The sequence below is a fragment of the Pelodiscus sinensis genome, chromosome 9, assembly GCF_052426305.1.
Source record: "Pelodiscus sinensis isolate ZL-2025 chromosome 9, ASM5242630v1, whole genome shotgun sequence".
NCBI lineage: Eukaryota > Metazoa > Chordata > Testudines > Trionychidae > Pelodiscus > Pelodiscus sinensis.
In genome coordinates this window covers 38,269,024-38,286,632 of record NC_143060.1, presented here as the reverse complement: position 1 = coordinate 38,286,632, position 17,609 = coordinate 38,269,024, and the positions used below count along the sequence as shown (strand labels likewise).

Below are 17,609 nucleotides of genomic sequence, written 5' to 3'. Positions count from 1 at the left end.
GTCCCCCCAGTGTAGAGGTGGCCTATCCCAAAGCCCAGGGGTCACTGAAATCAGTGGATCTTTACACTTATCTATGCACTTTGAATCACTACCTATATTCTAAGTTTATAGAATCTTCCTCTTTCCAGTAGAGCTGGAAATCTGATTATTGATAATGAGCCCTCTGCACTCCCCTTCCAACACATGGTAAATCTTCGATAAATCTTCAGCCCTTACAATACATGCTCTTACTTCAAGATCTGCTATTACTCCAAACTAATACTGTACAGACTTCTTAGCTCTTCTCAGATGCCCTCCTCATCTGAATATATGCAGAGCATATTCTCCAATAAACACTCCAATATAGTTCTGTGTAGTTATGCAACAGACTTAAGTTAGTCTAAAGCTAGATGTAAACTGGATCATTTAATAAATCACCAAGCTTGAGAAAAAAAAAATCACCAGCACTAGCACCTTAGGTCTTAAACTAGAAAATACTAGCAGGAGTTACCCAATGTTGCTCAGGAAAGTGGAGGAACAAACTTTAGGAAAACAGTAGTCCATTATCATTTTTTGAATGGTAGAAGAGTTGCACTGAGTGCTATAGGGATTAAAATATATATTAAGAAAAGTATAAACCAATTTTACATTATCATCCAAAACTTTATTGTAAACTATATTTTTTCATTATTCTTAATATGTATAAATTTTTTCCACTTCCAACTCTTGAACACACAACAGAGTCATCCAAGTGAAAAGCAAGAGGTCTCCAAATCAATTCCAACTACTTGACTCTCCTTGTGCTTTGTCAGTATACATTGTTGAAATATAAGTTGACAGTTGATATAACTGAGGTGAGAAGCCTGAGGAGAGGGAGAGTGGAGGGAGCTGCACGCCTGCCACCGGCACCCGAGCCCGTCCTCCGCTTTCTTGTCCCTCCGCTGGCCTTAGTGACTGGCCCCGCCACTTCCCCTGGGAAGCCACTTCTCCCCGCACTGCCAAGCTCCGTGCAGCCCTGGGGAGAGGCGTCTGTCTCTCATCTCTTTCCTCCCACAGTCCCGTAAAACCGTCTCCTGGATAAAAGGTTACCCTATACAAAGTTTGGTTGTGGTAGTTCTTATAGTGTTCAAGTTATTAGAGCACAAACATTCTCCTTTATATATTAGATTATAACAGTAAATTTAAAAAAAAAGTTCACTTTATTACAAAAGAGAATCAAATGACAAAATATTACATTTCTTAAGTAATATTCAAGCATTGCAAAGAATGAAGTTTAATTCATACTCAGCCAGTGGAAGCACACAGGACTACCAGGCACAATAAGTAATTTTAAATATCTATATTATAATAGCAAGAAAAAGCTATTTTTCAATAGTCAAATCAAGTTCATACTTTAATATTTTTGATACTCTACATTTATACTTTTTACATAACACATTTCAGCATACAGTAAGTTACTATATACCAAATCTGCAAAACACGGACTAAAAAATTTGAATGTAATGATATATTCCCCAAAATATGTAAAAATTGAACACTGTCCAATTATCTTTTTCTTAGGAGAGACAGTTTCTCACCCCAAAAATTAAGATTTCATACAATAGACTTAATTCTGCTTTGCAGAGTTTCCATATTAAAAAAAAAACATTGCTTTCAGTAGGTGTTAAGTATATATTCAATTAACTCAAACCCTGCATTTTTCAGAACTTAAAAAATTGAAACTTAACCACTCTGAAATTCCATTTTATTTCCTGCTTTTTATAATACAGAAGTAGCATTTTTAGAAGTAACCATCACACTTCTTCAAATTATTAATTGCTTTTCCTTAAAAAAGTCTGAGACAACCACCTAACCTCAGGATGTTGCAAATAATGACACTCATCTTCCTACATTAGTTTCAGTTAACATAACTTTAAAATATTCACAGGCCATAGTTTTGTAATTAAACAGACAACTGAAATCATCTCAGCAGATTTAGATGTCGATGAGTAAAATACCTGTGTGTAACTAAATACATTACTTGTTTGCAACAATAAATTATCTATCTAGATTTTACACAACACCTGTCACTGTATACGTGTACCACTTTTAATGACCAAGTATAAACACTTACAGAACTCTATATTGCAATAGTATCAATCAGGATCAGGCCCCATCATGACTGGCACTTTGTGAGAATCACTAATTTTGTGCAGGTTAGTCTTAAATAACTGTAAAGAACACCAATTTTTCAGCTATGAGGAAACTTGAACATGGAAATAAACCTAATAGCGAAAAGCATGTACCTGACTTTTAAAGATGGTATGAAGTATTTGTTCATACAAAACCTACAAAGCATAGTGTTATCCCCCCAGAGAAAAGGACAATGTTGGTTAATGAAGATAAACGCATTATTATCTTTATTTAAAGTTCCAATGGCAGCTCATCTTCAATTTGAGAAAAAACAGTTTCAGTACAATTATGAAGTCCAACGCCACCAAGCTACTTTCATTCTGTCCCACACAGCAGAGAAAGAATCAAATGCAGGACGGACATCCAAGATGGTGAACTGATAATTCTTATCTACTTCCCCACCATCATAATAATCAATAACATATCTGACTTCTTTTCCACAACGATCAACAATCCAATCATGTCTGTCAAAAGGAAGTTCATATCTGGAAAGAAATTTGAGAAAATTAACTAATTTATTAACTATTAAATAAAAATTACATTTCATAAAATGGGCACCAAAGTCATGTGGACTATATATATAGGATATTTTTTACAATATGCATGTCTCTGTTCAGGTAAATACAGTTTGAATCTATAGTTCTAAAACATTTTAAAAATTTACTTCTACATCACATTTCAACATAATGGGGAGGGGCGGGGGAGAGAAAAAAAAAATCACACTTCCAGTTTTGCATACATACCCCATCCAAGATCGTATTCTAGCTCTGGGTGAATATTCCTTAGCTTTACCTCCAAACCGCATCAATGATGGTCCACATGGGCATTCTCTAAATATATTTTGAACAATTAAAAAAAACAGTTTTAAGACAGATAATGAACTAGCTTATATTAATATGCAATATATAAGTTGCATATTAGATAACTGCATGGTAAAATATGTTATTTAAATAAGAATTTACCTTAAAACAAGTCAGCAGTAAGCTCTCAATAAATGTGAAAGTAACAGAGTTATCTAACACAGTGGTTCCCAACCTTTTTTATACTGCAGAGCAGCAAACTAATTCACAAATTTTTGGCAGACTGGTAACATTTCATTTGCATATCTCTCTATTCATTATGCAAATTCATTTAAATATCTGCTTAACATCATTAGGATCAGAGTTTGCAGGTCTCTACAACACTAAAAAAAAATCTGTTAAAAGAATTCTTTCCTTTCTTAAGCCTTCGTAACTTCGTAAACTTTTTGTTTGAAATGTAATCATGCAAATAACACAAGCTAGGTCTTTTGTTCAGGTTTCAAAAGCAGCTTTAAAGGCTTTTAACACATTTGAAATCTTTGCACCACCCCATACAGCAGGAGTCTGCAACCTTTTCAAACCAAAAAGCCAAACTACATCAAAATTCAGAACCAGTGGTAAACGAAGAGCCATATAAGAACACTAATTTGTTGTATATCTGAAAATATACAACATATTACAGTAAACTTCCGATAATATGGCACCTTTAGGACCCAGGGGGTGCCGGATTATCAAATATGCCGGACTATCAGAAGGGGGGGCTATGAGGGGCCTGGCCCCAGACCCCTCATAGCCCCCCCTTTCCGATAGTACGGCTCTGCCCCAGGCGTCCCTGATTCAGCCGCTACTGGTCAGTTTCAGCAGCGGCTGAATTGGGGACGCCTGCAGCAGAGCAGCTGGAGTGCTGCCGGGTTCGTCTGGTAGCGCAAACCCTTGGCGTGGCGAGACCAACCCGGCAGCACCCCAGCTGCTCTTGGGGACGCCTGGAGCAGAGTAGCTGGGGTGCTGCCGGGTTGGTCCGGCAGCGCCGCTCCTCGGCGCTAATGGACCAACCCAGCAGCACCCCAGCTGCTCTGCCCCAGGCGTCCCCAAGTAAGCCGCTCCTGAAACTGACCAGTGGCTGACTACAGGAAGCCCGAGGCAGAGCTGCTCTGTCTCGGGCTTCTTGTAGTCAGCCGCTCGTCAGTTTCAGCAGCGGCTGAATCGGGGACAGCTGGGGTGCTGCTGGGTTGGTCCCGCAGCCCCGAGTGGCAGCACTCCAGCTGCTCTGCCTCCGGTTTCCCCGATTCAGCCGCTGGTCAGTTTTAGCAGCGGCTGAATCCGGGAAGCTGGGGGCAGAGCAGCTCCAATGGTCCGGCTGCCCGGAGCACTTCCGGGTTCCTGATGGTGCCGGACCATCAGGAGTGCCAGACCATCAGAGTTTTACTGTATTATTGATAATTGACATGATGATTAATCACAGCATAAATTAAACATTGTACTCACACACTTAAGTTAATGGGACTTCTGCTGTTACATCTTTTCCCACATTTCTTTGAAGTTTACAGCCCTGACCACCAGAGCAGCCACAAAGCAGCTGGCTTCAGGTGAGCAGCTGCCCACCATGTGGCAGCTGCTGGAGCTGAAGCCATCTGCTGTGCAGTGGCTCTGGGGGCTGGGGTACTCCCCAGGCCTCTGAACCGCACCACAACAGCTGGCTTCAGCCCCAGAACTGCCACAAACAGCTAACTTCAACTCCGGCAGCTACCAGACACACACCTGGGGTATACCCCAGTCCTATGGGTGTGGCATGGCAGTGTGTTGCAGTCCAGCAGTTGGAAACTATTGATCTAACATATCTTATCAGTATCTCCATTGGGGAGGGCAGTAACGAGAGTACCCGTGACAAAAGAAAAACACTAGAAATAATTTCTGGCCAACAGTATCACATTGGGTCAAATTCTCTTTTCTGAATAGACCATTCAAGCATTGAAGGAAACTGTGGGTGAAGCACTGCCCACAGCAAGGGAGCTCTCAGTGTAAAAATGGCAAAGTTGGATTCTGGACCAAAGAGCTGTTGATTCCAGTGTAGAGGGTGACAGTAAGATGGAACTCTGCTGATTCTCATATGAAATATGGGTTCCTAGAGAGGAATACGACAGAGGTCTATAAAATCATGAATGGTGTGGAAAAAGTGAATAAGGAAGTGTTATTTACTCTTCTCATAGCACAAAAATCAGGGGTCAACTAATTAAACAGGCAGCAGATATAAAAATAAGCATAAGGAAAAACTACTTCACATACTGCAGTCAGCTTGTGAATCTTCCTGCCAACGGAGGCTAAGAAGGCCTAAAGTATAACTCGGTTCAAAAAGAGAATTACATAAAATTCATGGACGAAGGGGGTCATGAATAGCTACTAGGCAAGATGGTCAGGGATGCAATTATATGCTCTGAATGGCTAAGCCTCTGACTCCAGATGCTGGTAGTGGATTACATGAAGGTTTTGCCGTTCTGTTCATTCCCTCTGAAGCAATACCATTGGCCACCATCAGAAGACAGAATACTGGGCTCGATGAACCAGTATAGCCAGTGTTCTGACTATATATTGCCAGCACATGTTAAAGCAGCCCCTTGGTTATTCTAAAGCCAGGTCTACACTAGATATGGCAGCTCGGCTTAAGGCAGTGGTTTCCAATCTTTTTACGCTGAAGAGCATTTTTATATATGTCAGGGCAAGCCAAGATCTGCCCCACCCCTTCCCCAATACCCCACCCCTTCCTTGAGGTCCTGCCTGCTCCTTTCCCCTCCTCTATCACTTGCTGTCCCCAGCTCTTACTCACTCTCACTGGGTTCAGGTTGGAGGTGCAGGGGGGAAATCTGGGTACAAGAGGAGGCGGAGAAGGGGATGCTGGTTCATGGTGGGGGCTCCAAGCTGAACCAGGGATGAGGTCAGGGCTGGACGGAGGCATGGGCAAGCCAGGCAGCTGCCATCAGGAGCTGCGCGCCTGGCTCCGGACAGCTCACCCTTGCCCCTATGGCTGCGGGGCCATGCACAGCCCAGCGTGTGTGCTAGCAGCGCTGGCCAGGTCGGGTCAGGCCGGGCAGCGCATGCATCGTGCACCTCGGGGGCGGGCCCGTGCACCCTGGGGGGGGGAGGGTCAGGCCTGCACCCCACGGGCGGGCCTGTGCACATGCCCTGCGCCCAGGGGTGGCGCCACACGCCCGGGCCTAGGGCGCCAAAAGGGCTCGGGCCAGCACTGAGTGAGGTAGAGGGTTGAGGTGCTGAGAAAGGTACAGGCTTGTGGATGTGGGGGTGCAGGAGTTTGGGATGGGATATATGAGAAGCTCGGGGCAGGTAATATGATGGGCTCAGGACATAGGTTTGCAGTGTGTGGATGGCGTAAAAGCGTTGTGGCAGAAGACGTAGGGATGTGGGAGTGCAGGAGTTTGGAGGTGAGAGGCTCAAGACGGGGTTCGGGTGTATGATGGGCTCAGGATTGGAGTCTGGGGAGTGCAGGAGTGATGCTGCAGCCAGATAGCCCAGGCTTCATTTTTAAATAAAATATTACGTCCAACACAAAACGTTTCAGAATTGTCTTTATTTATGGGATGGTCAGGAAACCTGTTTTGGGTCAGGGATCACTGACCCACAGTAAAATCAGTCGGGACCACACAAGTGCGATGCAAAAAAAACAACCCCCCCCCCCCAAAGCCTCACTGAAGTGGTCCCAACTAAGACATCTCACTCCCCTGGAACTCCAACCCCACGTGGGGGAGGGGGGTAAGTAGCACTGAGGTTCAATGCCTCAGGCCAGATGAACTTTTCTGGGGTTCCAGGGTTAGTGGAATTTGAGGGCCCCTCTACATTCTGAGGTGGGGTCAAAAATGAGGGATCCAGTGTGTGGGACAGGGCTGCTAGTGAGTGGGATAGGGATAGGGGAGGCGGGGGCAGAATTTGGGTGGAAAATAGGGTACAGGAGCAAGCTGGAGGTAGGTGTCTGGCCAGGGGGCAGGAGCAGGATGCTCGTGAGTGTCTGGCCAGGGGGCAGGTGCTGGAGGGGTTTCTGGCCAGAGGCGGGGTGCTGGATGGCAGTCAGGCCACAAGGCAGGGGCAGGGTGCTGGATGGGGGTCAGGCCAGGGCATAGGATGCTGGTGGGGGCTGGGGCAAGGTGATGGTGGGGGTCTGGACAGGGGGCGGGGACAGGAACAGCTCGGCCAGTAGCTGGGGATCTCACAGCGTGCTCTGCTCCTCCCCGCAAACAGCCAGCGTGCTTCCTGAAAAGCCAAGTCTGGTACATAGCCAGGGACTTCCTTCCCCCTGCTGCCTTCCTGCGGTGGTGGAAGGGGAAGTCCCAGGCTGCGCGCTGGAGCCAGCATCTGAGGAGGCATGTGGGCTGCTCCTCCCCCAAACAGCTGGTGTGCTTCCTGAGAAGTTGAATCTGGCGCGCAGCCAGGGACTTCCTTCTCCCTGCTGCCTGCCTTTCTGCATGGGGAGAGCAGGGGGTCCCGCTGTCCGGGACATCCTTCCTGCGCAAGGAGGAGGAGGAGGTCCCATAGAATTTGAAATCTGTACTCTTGCTTTTCATCATGAGTAACACTAATTCCAATAGTTATTTCAAAATAATGGTAGTGTGAGTGTTCTGGTGCCACTATTTCAAACTAATTACTTCCCAGAGTAATCTGAACTAATTACTCCCCAGTGCTTCCTGGGGCTCTAAGTCCGAGGCAGGACGTCCACATTAATGGAGCCTGCCTCGGACTAATTTTGAGGTTTCCCCGTAGTGTGGTCATGCTAGTTCGAACTTATTAAATCAAGATTAAATTGAATTTAGTAATTTCAAAATACTTTCCTAGCGTAGACATGGCCTAAGACATTTATGGTTTAGTCTGACTGCCTGCTTATGCAGGACACAGAATTTCACCAATGATCCCTGCATGTAGCTTCCGTAACCTGTGGCTGACCTACAACATATCTTTTATAGATCATCTTGATTTGAGGTCTCACCATGATAATTTGCCCCATCCTTGATAATATGTTCCAACTGTTAGTTAACATATTAAATCTGCATCTTATTTCTAGATTTAAAGTGTTGCTAACAAACTTTCAGCTACTGGATCTTGCCAAACCTTTGCTCCTAGCTAAGGGATTTTGTACCATATCTGAAAAATAAGCAAGCCTGTCTTGCATGATAGAAGTGCTGATGATCAATTTTGGCTATATAAGACACACAAAAAACTCGTCAAAATTCTTTGCTACTATAAATCTAACAATGATATACTCCACTACACTATTACCATTCTGACTTGTAAAGAGTTAAGTAGCAAGCACCACAGTAATTTTTTTGCTTTTTATCTCAAATGTACTTACATAGCATGAAGAGCTTCCCACTTTAAAATCTCTTTCCAAGCCTGCTCATTGTTCTGATTATGAATCTTAATAATATTACTCATATCGTTGGGGTTTATGTCATCATCTTTCCACCTCCATCTAAGAAAGGAAAACAATTTTGGAAATTTTAACAAATATTGGAGCTTAAGTTGCCCATTTCCATTGTGAAGTTAAAGATCTGTCCCAAGATCACAGAACAACTCTGTCAAAGTAACAATTCCTAAATTGCTAGCTTCTAGTCCCATGCTTTGTCCTCTTAATTATTGAATTTTTTATGTACAAATTATAGTTATCTAACATTAAATCACAGCTTGACCAAATAAACAGCATGTGCTACATTATGGCATTAAAACGTGATTAGGGTCTTAGTGTTAAGATGGTTTATAATAAATTATATTATGTACAGTTATAAGTGTACAAACCAGCTCTACAAGCCAAATACATAGAGAAGCCCTGGAATCCCAGTAAATACATTTTATTCCTTTGAATACAGTGCTATAAATAACAACTTAATTAGACCTTAAAAAGATGAGTTTAAATATGACAGTTCCAACAAGAAAACACTTTAAACACATATGAAAAAATGAGTTGTTTCTCACTCTTCCCATTACTGATCCAAAGCATTTTTTGGCTAAGAGACTTACATGCTTCATTCAGGGCTTGTCTACACTAGCACTTTCTTTTTTAAAAACACAAATCACACTATTGCTAAAACCATTTTCATTCCATGATGCTAGCCAACACCAGCAAGCCCCAGTCATATGCAAAGTTCCTGTAGCCACCAGTATTTTTAACACCAGTTGATCTTAACCTATTCAGTGAGGGTATGTCTAGACTACATCCCTCTGTCACCAAAGGGATGTAAATTAGACATATTAACATTGCAAATGAAACAGGGATTTAAATATCCCGCGCGTCATTTCAATAAAAATGGCCACCATGTTTTGCCGAGTCAGCACTTTGTCGGCAAAAAGCAGCTGTCAAGACGATGATCAGGCGACAAAGCAAGCATTTTGTTAACCAATCCTGTAAACCTTGTTTTATGAGGCATAAGGGATCAGACGACAAAGGCTTTCTTTGTCACCCGATCCCTGTCTTGACAGCCGTTTTTTGCAGACAAAGTGCTGACTTGGCAAAATGCTGCAGCCATTTTTATTCAAATGAAGCACGGGATATTTAAATCCCCCGCGCTTCATTTACAATGTCGGTATGTCTAATTTACATCCCTCTGGCAACAGAGGGATATAGTCTAGACATATCCTGAATGTCTAACTGCTTTTATACTGACGGACACAGAAGACACTGGACCAGTGGACCTGATCTAGTTAGTGTTCATAATGGTGGAACTTTTTTTTTCTTCTTCTCTAAAGACTAAACATGACCACCAAGTTTGAGACCAGTGTACTCTTTGGAAAACTTTTTAAAAGAATACTAATGTCTCTGACCAACCTGATTATTGCCTGCAACCCATCAGACCCTTAATTAAATGCCTACTATATCAACATATAGTAAGTTATTCTGCAGTCTTCAGGCTAGCGCCATTCTATTTAGGGATGTTAGACAGCATGAATTCTTATGCTTATGCAGTTAGTCAACTATTTTAGAGTCCCCGGGGGCAGGGCTGGCAGCCAGTGCCCTACAGCCCCACTCCCGGGGATCACCCTGCCAGCCCATGCTGTTGTCGCTGTATCAGACAGCAGTGTGGAGTGCCAGGCAGGAGCCGACCCACGAGGGAAGCCAATTTAAAAAACCAGCTCCCTAGCACCAGCCAAGCTCTACGATACAACCAGATTTGCTCCGACCCCAGACAGAGACAGGATCTTTACAGAGCATTCCTAAAACTGAAATATCCACCTGGGGAATTGAAAAAACAAAACTGACAGAACCAAAAAAATACCCAGACATGAATTACCTCAAGACAGACTCAAAAGAGAAAATAACAGAACTCCTCTTGTTGTTACCTACAGTCCACAACTCAGACCCCTCCAACGCATTAGACACCATCTACAACCCATCTTGGAAAATGATCCCTCACTCTCAGAGGCCTTAGGACAAAAACCTATTCTTGCTTACAGACAACCCCGTAACCTGAAACGTATTCTCTCTGATAATCATGCCACACAACCACATCATAAACCTCCAGGAACTCAGCCCTGCAACCAAAAATGATGCCAACTCTGCCCACATATCTATACTGGCAAATTCATCATTGGAGCAAAAAACCTATACCACAAAATCAAAAGGTCATTTGACTGTACATCCAGTAATTTGATCTATGCCATTAAATGCCAGCAGTGCCCCACTTTTTTTTCCCCTCTCCCTCTCATATATATATATATATATATATATACACACACACATATATGAGAAACTGGACAGTCTCTGCAGGAAAGAATCAATGGACACAAATCAGATATACGTAAAGGGAATATACAGAAATCTGTTGGTGAACATTTCACCTTGCCTAACCACAGTCTGACAGACCTGCAAGTAGCTGTCTTGTCTACAAGCCAAATACACAGAGAAGCCCTGGAATCCCAGTTCATCCACAAATTCAATTCACACGTTAATGGACTCAATCATGATATGGGCTGGTGGGGACTCTACCTACTTAATAACCACTGAAGGCACTAACAGCTTCCTGAGCGGTATCCTTCCTGTTCTAGGAATCTATCTATTGACTTTGATTTTTATCTGCTTAGGTTTAAGTACCCATTCTCCAGATACTTAATGATTCTCTGTCTTCCACCCCCATCTCTTTTTTTTCCCTCTCCCCCCTCCCTTTAACTCAAAATAAATAGAAGAGGGTTTCATATCCCCAACTCATAACTCCAGTCATCTGAAGAAGTGGGCTGTGCCCACGAGAGCTCATGATACCATCCACATGTTTCATTAGTCTATAAAGTGCTACCAGACCATTTGTTGTTTTTTCAATAAGCCTAGGTTCATCGTCTACTTGACTACTTGTTCTCATCCCTAATCCTATTGAGTAAAAATCAATTTACTTACCCCTTCCTCAGCATAGCATTCCAAAACATTTGCTCAGAAGGATAAACCCATTTTTGTTCTGACTGTGCTCTAGGAATGGAAGATTCTTCTCTGACAGTTGATAGTGGAAATGGCTGATCCTGGGATGGCATTTGATTAGGTGGTGGCATCTAAACACAAATGATTTAACAAAAACTCAGAGCCAAAGGTATCCTGCTATATCATAAGTGATTTTTTAAAAGTTGCAACAAAACAGTTGCTTACAGACATCAAAAAGCTTGGCCCTTGTAAAGACTCTGAAGAACTATCTATTTCTCTTGGAGCTGGTACTTCTCATCCATGCCTACCGCTGCCTCGCTCTCCTTTTTAAATCCAAATCTCCACATCACGATTTTATTTTAGACAGTGAAAACCTTGCTCAGGTCCTGCTTCAGACCCATTTGAGCAATCCTATCAGATTGAGCTCACCAATCAATACACCACAGTGCTTAGAACACCATTCAGCCTTGGAAATGAACCGTTAACACACATATAGCATGTTGTAATTGTAAGGGCACTCTCTACCCAAGTGAAAGGATTCTAAAAGCAGACAAAGTTTTGGCCTTAATTGTTCAGCAGTTTCTCTTTAGTGTATTTGCAACAGAAATATAAGACCAGGAAATTCAGTATGAAGGAGTAACAGCTTTAATAGCCATCATGCTTGTGTGTATGCCAATGCTACTCATTTTCATAGTTAACATGCTTCAGAAAATAACAGATCTTAAGAAGACACAAACCACATAAAAGTTACCATATTTCTAGGATCTATGTCATCCTTTATTAGAGATGTACTAGAGTTCATAGGACACGCCACATATTCATATGCTTTATCTTGATGTGCAGGAACAGTATTATTTTGGTTCTCAGCACCTTGGTCAGGAAATTTCATGTGCATTGGACAACCTGAAATAAAGAAAGCATTAAACCATACATTAGTAGAAAAAAAATTATAATAAAATACAACAGAACTGGGAAAGGGAAGAACGTGATGTGCATATAGCTACACAAGACAATTCTCTTTGGGTACATCTATAACACAACACCATAACATAGGGTATGTCTACACTGCAAGTAGTTACTTCGACATAATGCTGAAATAATATTGAGCTGGAGGACTTCTTACTCTGACTTCTGTAACCCTCATTTTACGAGGAGTAAGGAAAGTTGAAGGATGAATGCTCTTCCTTTGACTTCCTGCTGTGTAGGCAACACCAACAGCCAAATTTTGACTTAAAACTACACAACTGACATAGCGGAAGTTGTGTAGCTTATTTCAGCTTTAGTCCTGCCATGTAGAGATGCCTTCCGAGTTCACCAAGCCACACCATTTGTTCTTTTTAATTGAGCAGTGGCTCCAACTTACTCTTAACAAGAAGATACTATGGCTTTGTGATGGATAGGAGTGCTGGCCAGCACCAGTGATTAAGTGGTTACATTCAGGTAGCTACCAAGGGTGTTGGCAAGGGGCCAAAAGAACCAATGGGGATACATTTCTGAAATTTGAATTGGATATAGATACCTGGTCTGCTCTTCCTTTGTGGGGATTTCTAAGAAAAGGGCTGGAGAAAGAAAATGCAGGGATCACAATTACCATGCCTATAAGAAATATAGTACATGGGAGTAAACTTAGTAAACTCGTATAGGGATTGGTCCTGCCTTGGGCAGGGGGCTAGGCTTGATGACCTCCTGAGGTCTCTTCCAGCTCTATGATCCTATGAAACTGGACCTTGAAGTACAGATCAGCATGTATCAAGAGTAGAAGAGAAAAGCATATCTAGTTCAGATCAAGGTTTCTTTATTTTGGTTGTTTGGTTTAAACTTCTCTATGTGAATCCCTGCCTCCCCTCGCCCATTCACTATCTAAGAGTTGTTCCCAGAGATTTTCTGGGTTTTCATTTGTTTTACTTAGTTGCTCTGTACACCTAGAAACCAAGTATGCTTTATCAAGTATATCTTTTGTTTGTTAATTAAAATCATTTTTTAAAGGTGATGATTTGATTCTTGTATCCTGGAAAGTAACAAGGGTCCGTGTATGTATTTGTCTGCATAAAACTGGGCAGTCAGCTATCAGAGACTATGGCTTGTTTCTCGCTTTTCTTTTTTCAAGCTCTTTTGGGGTACCCCGGTGAAGGAATTCAAGTGTTCCCTCCTGGTTTTTTAGGGTGAAATCACTTGGTGGTGGTAGCTTCATGTTTGTTTTTTCTCGGAGCAAGCGCATCTGGGACTCTGGGGACTTTTTTTGTAAGCAAAACCCATAGTAAGAGGCAAGGTATTTAAGATCTTTGCAGGCCCATATCTCCTGCACTTGGGAGTGCCAGAGTGGGGAACAGCCCTGACAGTCTTATTTTTAAAGGACAGCAACAAAATTATATTGACAGTTCAAATTAGATAAAAATAACCTTGTCAGTTAAAGAGCTGGCAATTTTTTCATTCTTATACTTGTAGTTTCAACATGACTTTTAAATTTAAATAAACAACAAATTTTAGTTTTTTGTATAAGCAGTTTGATGGTTCCTAAGAGAATGAAATCCACAGATTTCACCTGATAAGTAATACAGGTTGGACCTCCATAGTCCAGCACCCTTGGGACCTGGCCAGTCCCAAACAAGGGAATTTGCTGGACCAGGGAAGTCTCATGTCACTGGCCTTCCAGACACATGCCGACTCTGCTTTTGGCCCCAGTCAGCCCCACTACCTTCAGCCAGCTGTGGTGCTGGTCCTGGTTGGACTCCTCGTCCCTGGGACTCCCCGCTGCACCGTCTGTGCCCCCTGCCACAGGACTCCTAGACAAGCTGCAAGGCTCCCTGCACTGCCTAAACTTCTGCCGCATATCTAACTGCGCTACCAGAGTTCCCCGTCCTGGCGGACCCCCAGGGCTCCATATGCCACCAGAGCCGCCTGCCACAGGGCTTCTGGCCACATCATGGGATTCCCACGCTACCTGAGCTGCCTGGCACTGTGCTCCCCACATTGCCCGAGACGCCTGCTAACCACTGGCCTCCCTGCCACTGGCTTCTCTGGTCCAGGAATATCCGTGGTCTGGCAGAGTCCTGGGTTAGGGAGGTACAACCTTTACACCAAAGTCTCTGATCAAATGCAGACACTAAGCAACTGAAAAATAATTCACCTTATTTTTCAACATCTATTTGCATCAAAAGCCCTGTTCCTGAAATTCCAAACTCTATGGGGAGCCCCATTGATTCAGTTCAGACTGCGTATGCTATGGTCTGCCTGTGCAAGAGCTGGATCTAAGAAGGGAATGATGAATAAAAAAAAACTGACTTAAAATAATTAAATACTAATTTGTGGTGATTTGATATAATGGAGTTGGTGATTCATTTAATGGAGAATGTGTAATAGTTACGATGATGAACTTTCTATAAAAAATAATACTCCCACAATTATTACTGAAAATGTCAAGTAGTGGCCAATAAAATTCAAGCTCCAGAAAAGTTCCTATTATAAAACCTTCACATATTTAAATCTTTCAAAGCCAGTTTGTCTGGAGGTGATGTTCCCATACTTGTTTCTGCTCAAACATGAATTTATTGGGATTTCCCCCCAAAAATTCATAGCCATCCAAATTCTCAAAAAGCAACAAGCTTGAATAAATGTGGACTTGACATTATAAGGAAGCAAAACAGAATTTTACAAATCTATATTTACAGTCACTTCAGAGAAAAGCAAAAAGAAAATTAACTCTACTTTGCATATAAACTACATTTTCTGCTTCTGTTTTTCTGATTAATTGTGTAGTCTAACACAATGTTTACAAAAGGACATACAGGCAGTCCCCAGGTTATGTACAAGATAGGGACTGCAGGTTTGTTCTTAAGTTGAATTTGTATGTAAGTCGGAACTGGTACATATTGTAGGGGAAACTCTAGCCAAACATTTCTCCAGAGCTCAGTTTTATTCTCCCACACCTCACTTCCTCAGTCCTTTATTCTCAAGCTGAGGTGTCTGCTGAGAAAAGCCGCTCCGCGTCTGCCTGGTCTGCTGGGGGGGCACTAGCTTCACGTCTCCCTGGTCTGCTGGGGGGAAGTAGCTAGTGCGGGGTTGCCTCACCCCGTTTGTAAGTAGGGATCCGATGTAAGTCGGATCCATGTAACCCGGGGACTGCCTGTATATAAGACTACAGGAAATGCAATACAGCTATGCAGATATTGCTGTACAAATCTAGTCTTCTGCATGTCCTGACTTATGATGACAAATTGAGGATCTCTCCTCCCATCCTTAAGATTAAATTAACTTTCAGCATCTACAGTTTAAAAGATATCAGGTCACTGAAATGAATTAAACTTAAAGAGTATACATGACTTCACACGTATAAAATGCATTTGAGAATTAGTTCCTGTTATCTTCCTAGATTTCAGTAATTAAAGACATGAATAGGACCTATGTTGATGTAAGAAATGTAAGAGTGCTAAACCATGGCTGTAGTACATAAAAAAAAAAAGCTTGGTGAGAAACTCACACGTCTTCACCTTTAAAAATACAACTACTTGCAAGTTGCATTTTTGAGGGGAAAACACTTGCAATCATTTGCTGATTAACATCTTTCCGTCCTTGGCAAATATCTTTCAAAGCATTTTTCTGAGATTTAGATTTTGTTTCATTCCATTTTGGGGGGTAGTTACCTTCCATTTTTTCCTGATGCATTGGACATTCTGAAGGTGCAGATGCTGTCTGAGGGTTTACAGATATATTTGGTGAGTGAAGGGCAATGGATGGAGATGAAGCAGACAAACCCATCACCACAACTTCTATTTTTAGACCAGATTTGAAGAGAAAAAATTGTACATCTAAAAGACAAAATTACAGGCAATATTTAAACATAACATAAATATGTTTTTAATAGCAAATGAAAAAGAAATTAAAATAAAAAAAGACATAAGGAGGATCAGCATATATAAACTGTCAGAATTTACAATTAATGATGAATTCATGAACATCAGCAAATACCTAGTGTTTTAGCTAGTATCTAATACTATATCTATGAAGCTATGTCAGAACAGTGCAAAGTGTTATTTCAAGTCCCTCAGTTGTCAATAAAAAACTATTATTTTTATTTATTTATTTTATGACAGTCACAAGCACTGTTATAGTATGGTTCTGCCATTTACTGTGTGACCTTCAGTAAGTATGGGTCGATTATGAAGAGTATCTTAAAAAAAAGCACCTTCTTAGACAAGCCATCTGTTTCCTCCCTGTATACTGCCATATGTGCCAAATGTGGTGACAAAATAAAATCCTTTGGTTGTTCTTTTTGGAGGTGTAGGACTTAATTAATTCTGATAACGGCGTATGAACTGATTTTGATACAATTTCCCATATCAACGAAGCTGCTTCTTTAATTATGATGTGTACGGTTAAACTCTACCGTCGCAACTCTAGCCTAAGCTGAAGAGCAGCCTTGAGGTTAAGGCACCGTATGTGGTCTTAGGAGAGCTGCATTCAGCCAGACTCTGGCCCAACTACTTGATTTCTCTGCACTTCACGGGGCCAGGAGACGAGAGTGCGAGTCTCCAGAAGGTGCCCCGAGGCCGGGGTGACGGGGCCCTGCGCACCCAGCCGTAACTCCAGGCCCAGCTTGAACAGGGCGGGGGCGCGGGTTTGAGCAGGGCCCTGATGTGGCCGGGCGCCCCTCGCAGTGAGTGCGGGAGGCGAGTGCCCAGGGCGCAGCCCCGAGCCCCAACACAAGCGCGGCCCTGGAAGGCGGGGGGCGGAGCCGCGCAGAGGTCACCGAATGGCAGCGGCCGGGCGTGGGGGGGGGGGGGGGCGAGGAACCAAGGGGTGACAGCTCCCCCCCCCCCCGGGCCCACCGGCCTCCGCCCCTCCCAGCGCGGCCGGAGGCCTCGGCAAGGTCAGGCGCGCCACCTGCCTGGGCCCCGCAGCGCCTCCGCCCAGAGAGCGGCCCGCGCGCCCAAGCCACGGTACCTCAACATCCAGCGCTGCACAGCACTGCCGGCGGCGCCTCGCGCAAGCCGTCACAGGCTGCTCAATCTGCGCATGCTCCTACAAAGAAAGCGGGTGGAGCTATCGCACTGACAGGAAGGGGGCGGGTTTAGGGAGCAGGAATCAGGCTGTTGTAGTAGCTGCGCCTGCGCGGTCGGCGGCTCTGAGACCCCCCCCTCCCCCGCCCCCAGCCGTGTGGCAGGGCGCTGTGGAAAGGGGCACGAAGAACGAGGAGTGCTGTGGCACCTTAGGGCATGTCAGCCTTAGGGAATGAACCCAAAGCAGCCCGGCTCTCCGAGCCT

At 43.4% G+C, this 17,609-nt stretch overlaps 1 protein-coding gene across 2 annotated transcripts; it reads right to left on the bottom strand.

The window, feature by feature from the left end:
- Positions 1–1,706: 1,706 nt before the first annotated feature.
- Positions 1,707–17,408, bottom strand: HCCS (holocytochrome c synthase). 2 transcript variants are annotated; one of them, XM_075936584.2, is made up of 7 exons: positions 17,290–17,408; positions 15,990–16,154; positions 12,101–12,252; positions 11,332–11,480; positions 8,302–8,421; positions 2,895–2,981; positions 1,707–2,636 (listed from the first exon to the last, which is right to left on the bottom strand). In XM_075936584.2, the coding sequence occupies exons 2-7, from the start codon at positions 16,102–16,104 to the stop codon at positions 2,438–2,440; spliced, it is 822 nt and encodes a 273-aa protein (XP_075792699.2). In that variant the 5' UTR covers positions 16,105–16,154; positions 17,290–17,408; the 3' UTR covers positions 1,707–2,437. The 2 variants fall into 2 exon arrangements, with proteins under 2 accessions (XP_075792699.2, XP_006114195.2); XM_006114133.5 differs by lacking the exon at positions 17,290–17,408 and adding an exon at positions 16,733–17,040.
- Between the last annotated feature and the right edge of the window lie 201 nt (positions 17,409–17,609).

What these genes read in the sequence shown, in the direction of transcription:
- HCCS (XM_075936584.2), bottom strand. Translation starts at nt 16,104, where the DNA reads ATGGGTTTGTCTGCTTCATCTCCATCCATTGCCCTTCACTCACCAAAT. An exon ending in GCATCAGGAAAAAATGGAAG is followed by an intron (nt 12,253 to 15,989) that starts GTAACTACCCCC and finishes TCTTTATTTCAG; the next exon opens with GTTGTCCAATGCACATGAAA. An exon ending in AATGCTATGCTGAGGAAGGG is followed by an intron (nt 8,422 to 11,331) that starts GTAAGTAAATTG and finishes TTCCTTTCTTAG; the next exon opens with ATGGAGGTGGAAAGATGATG.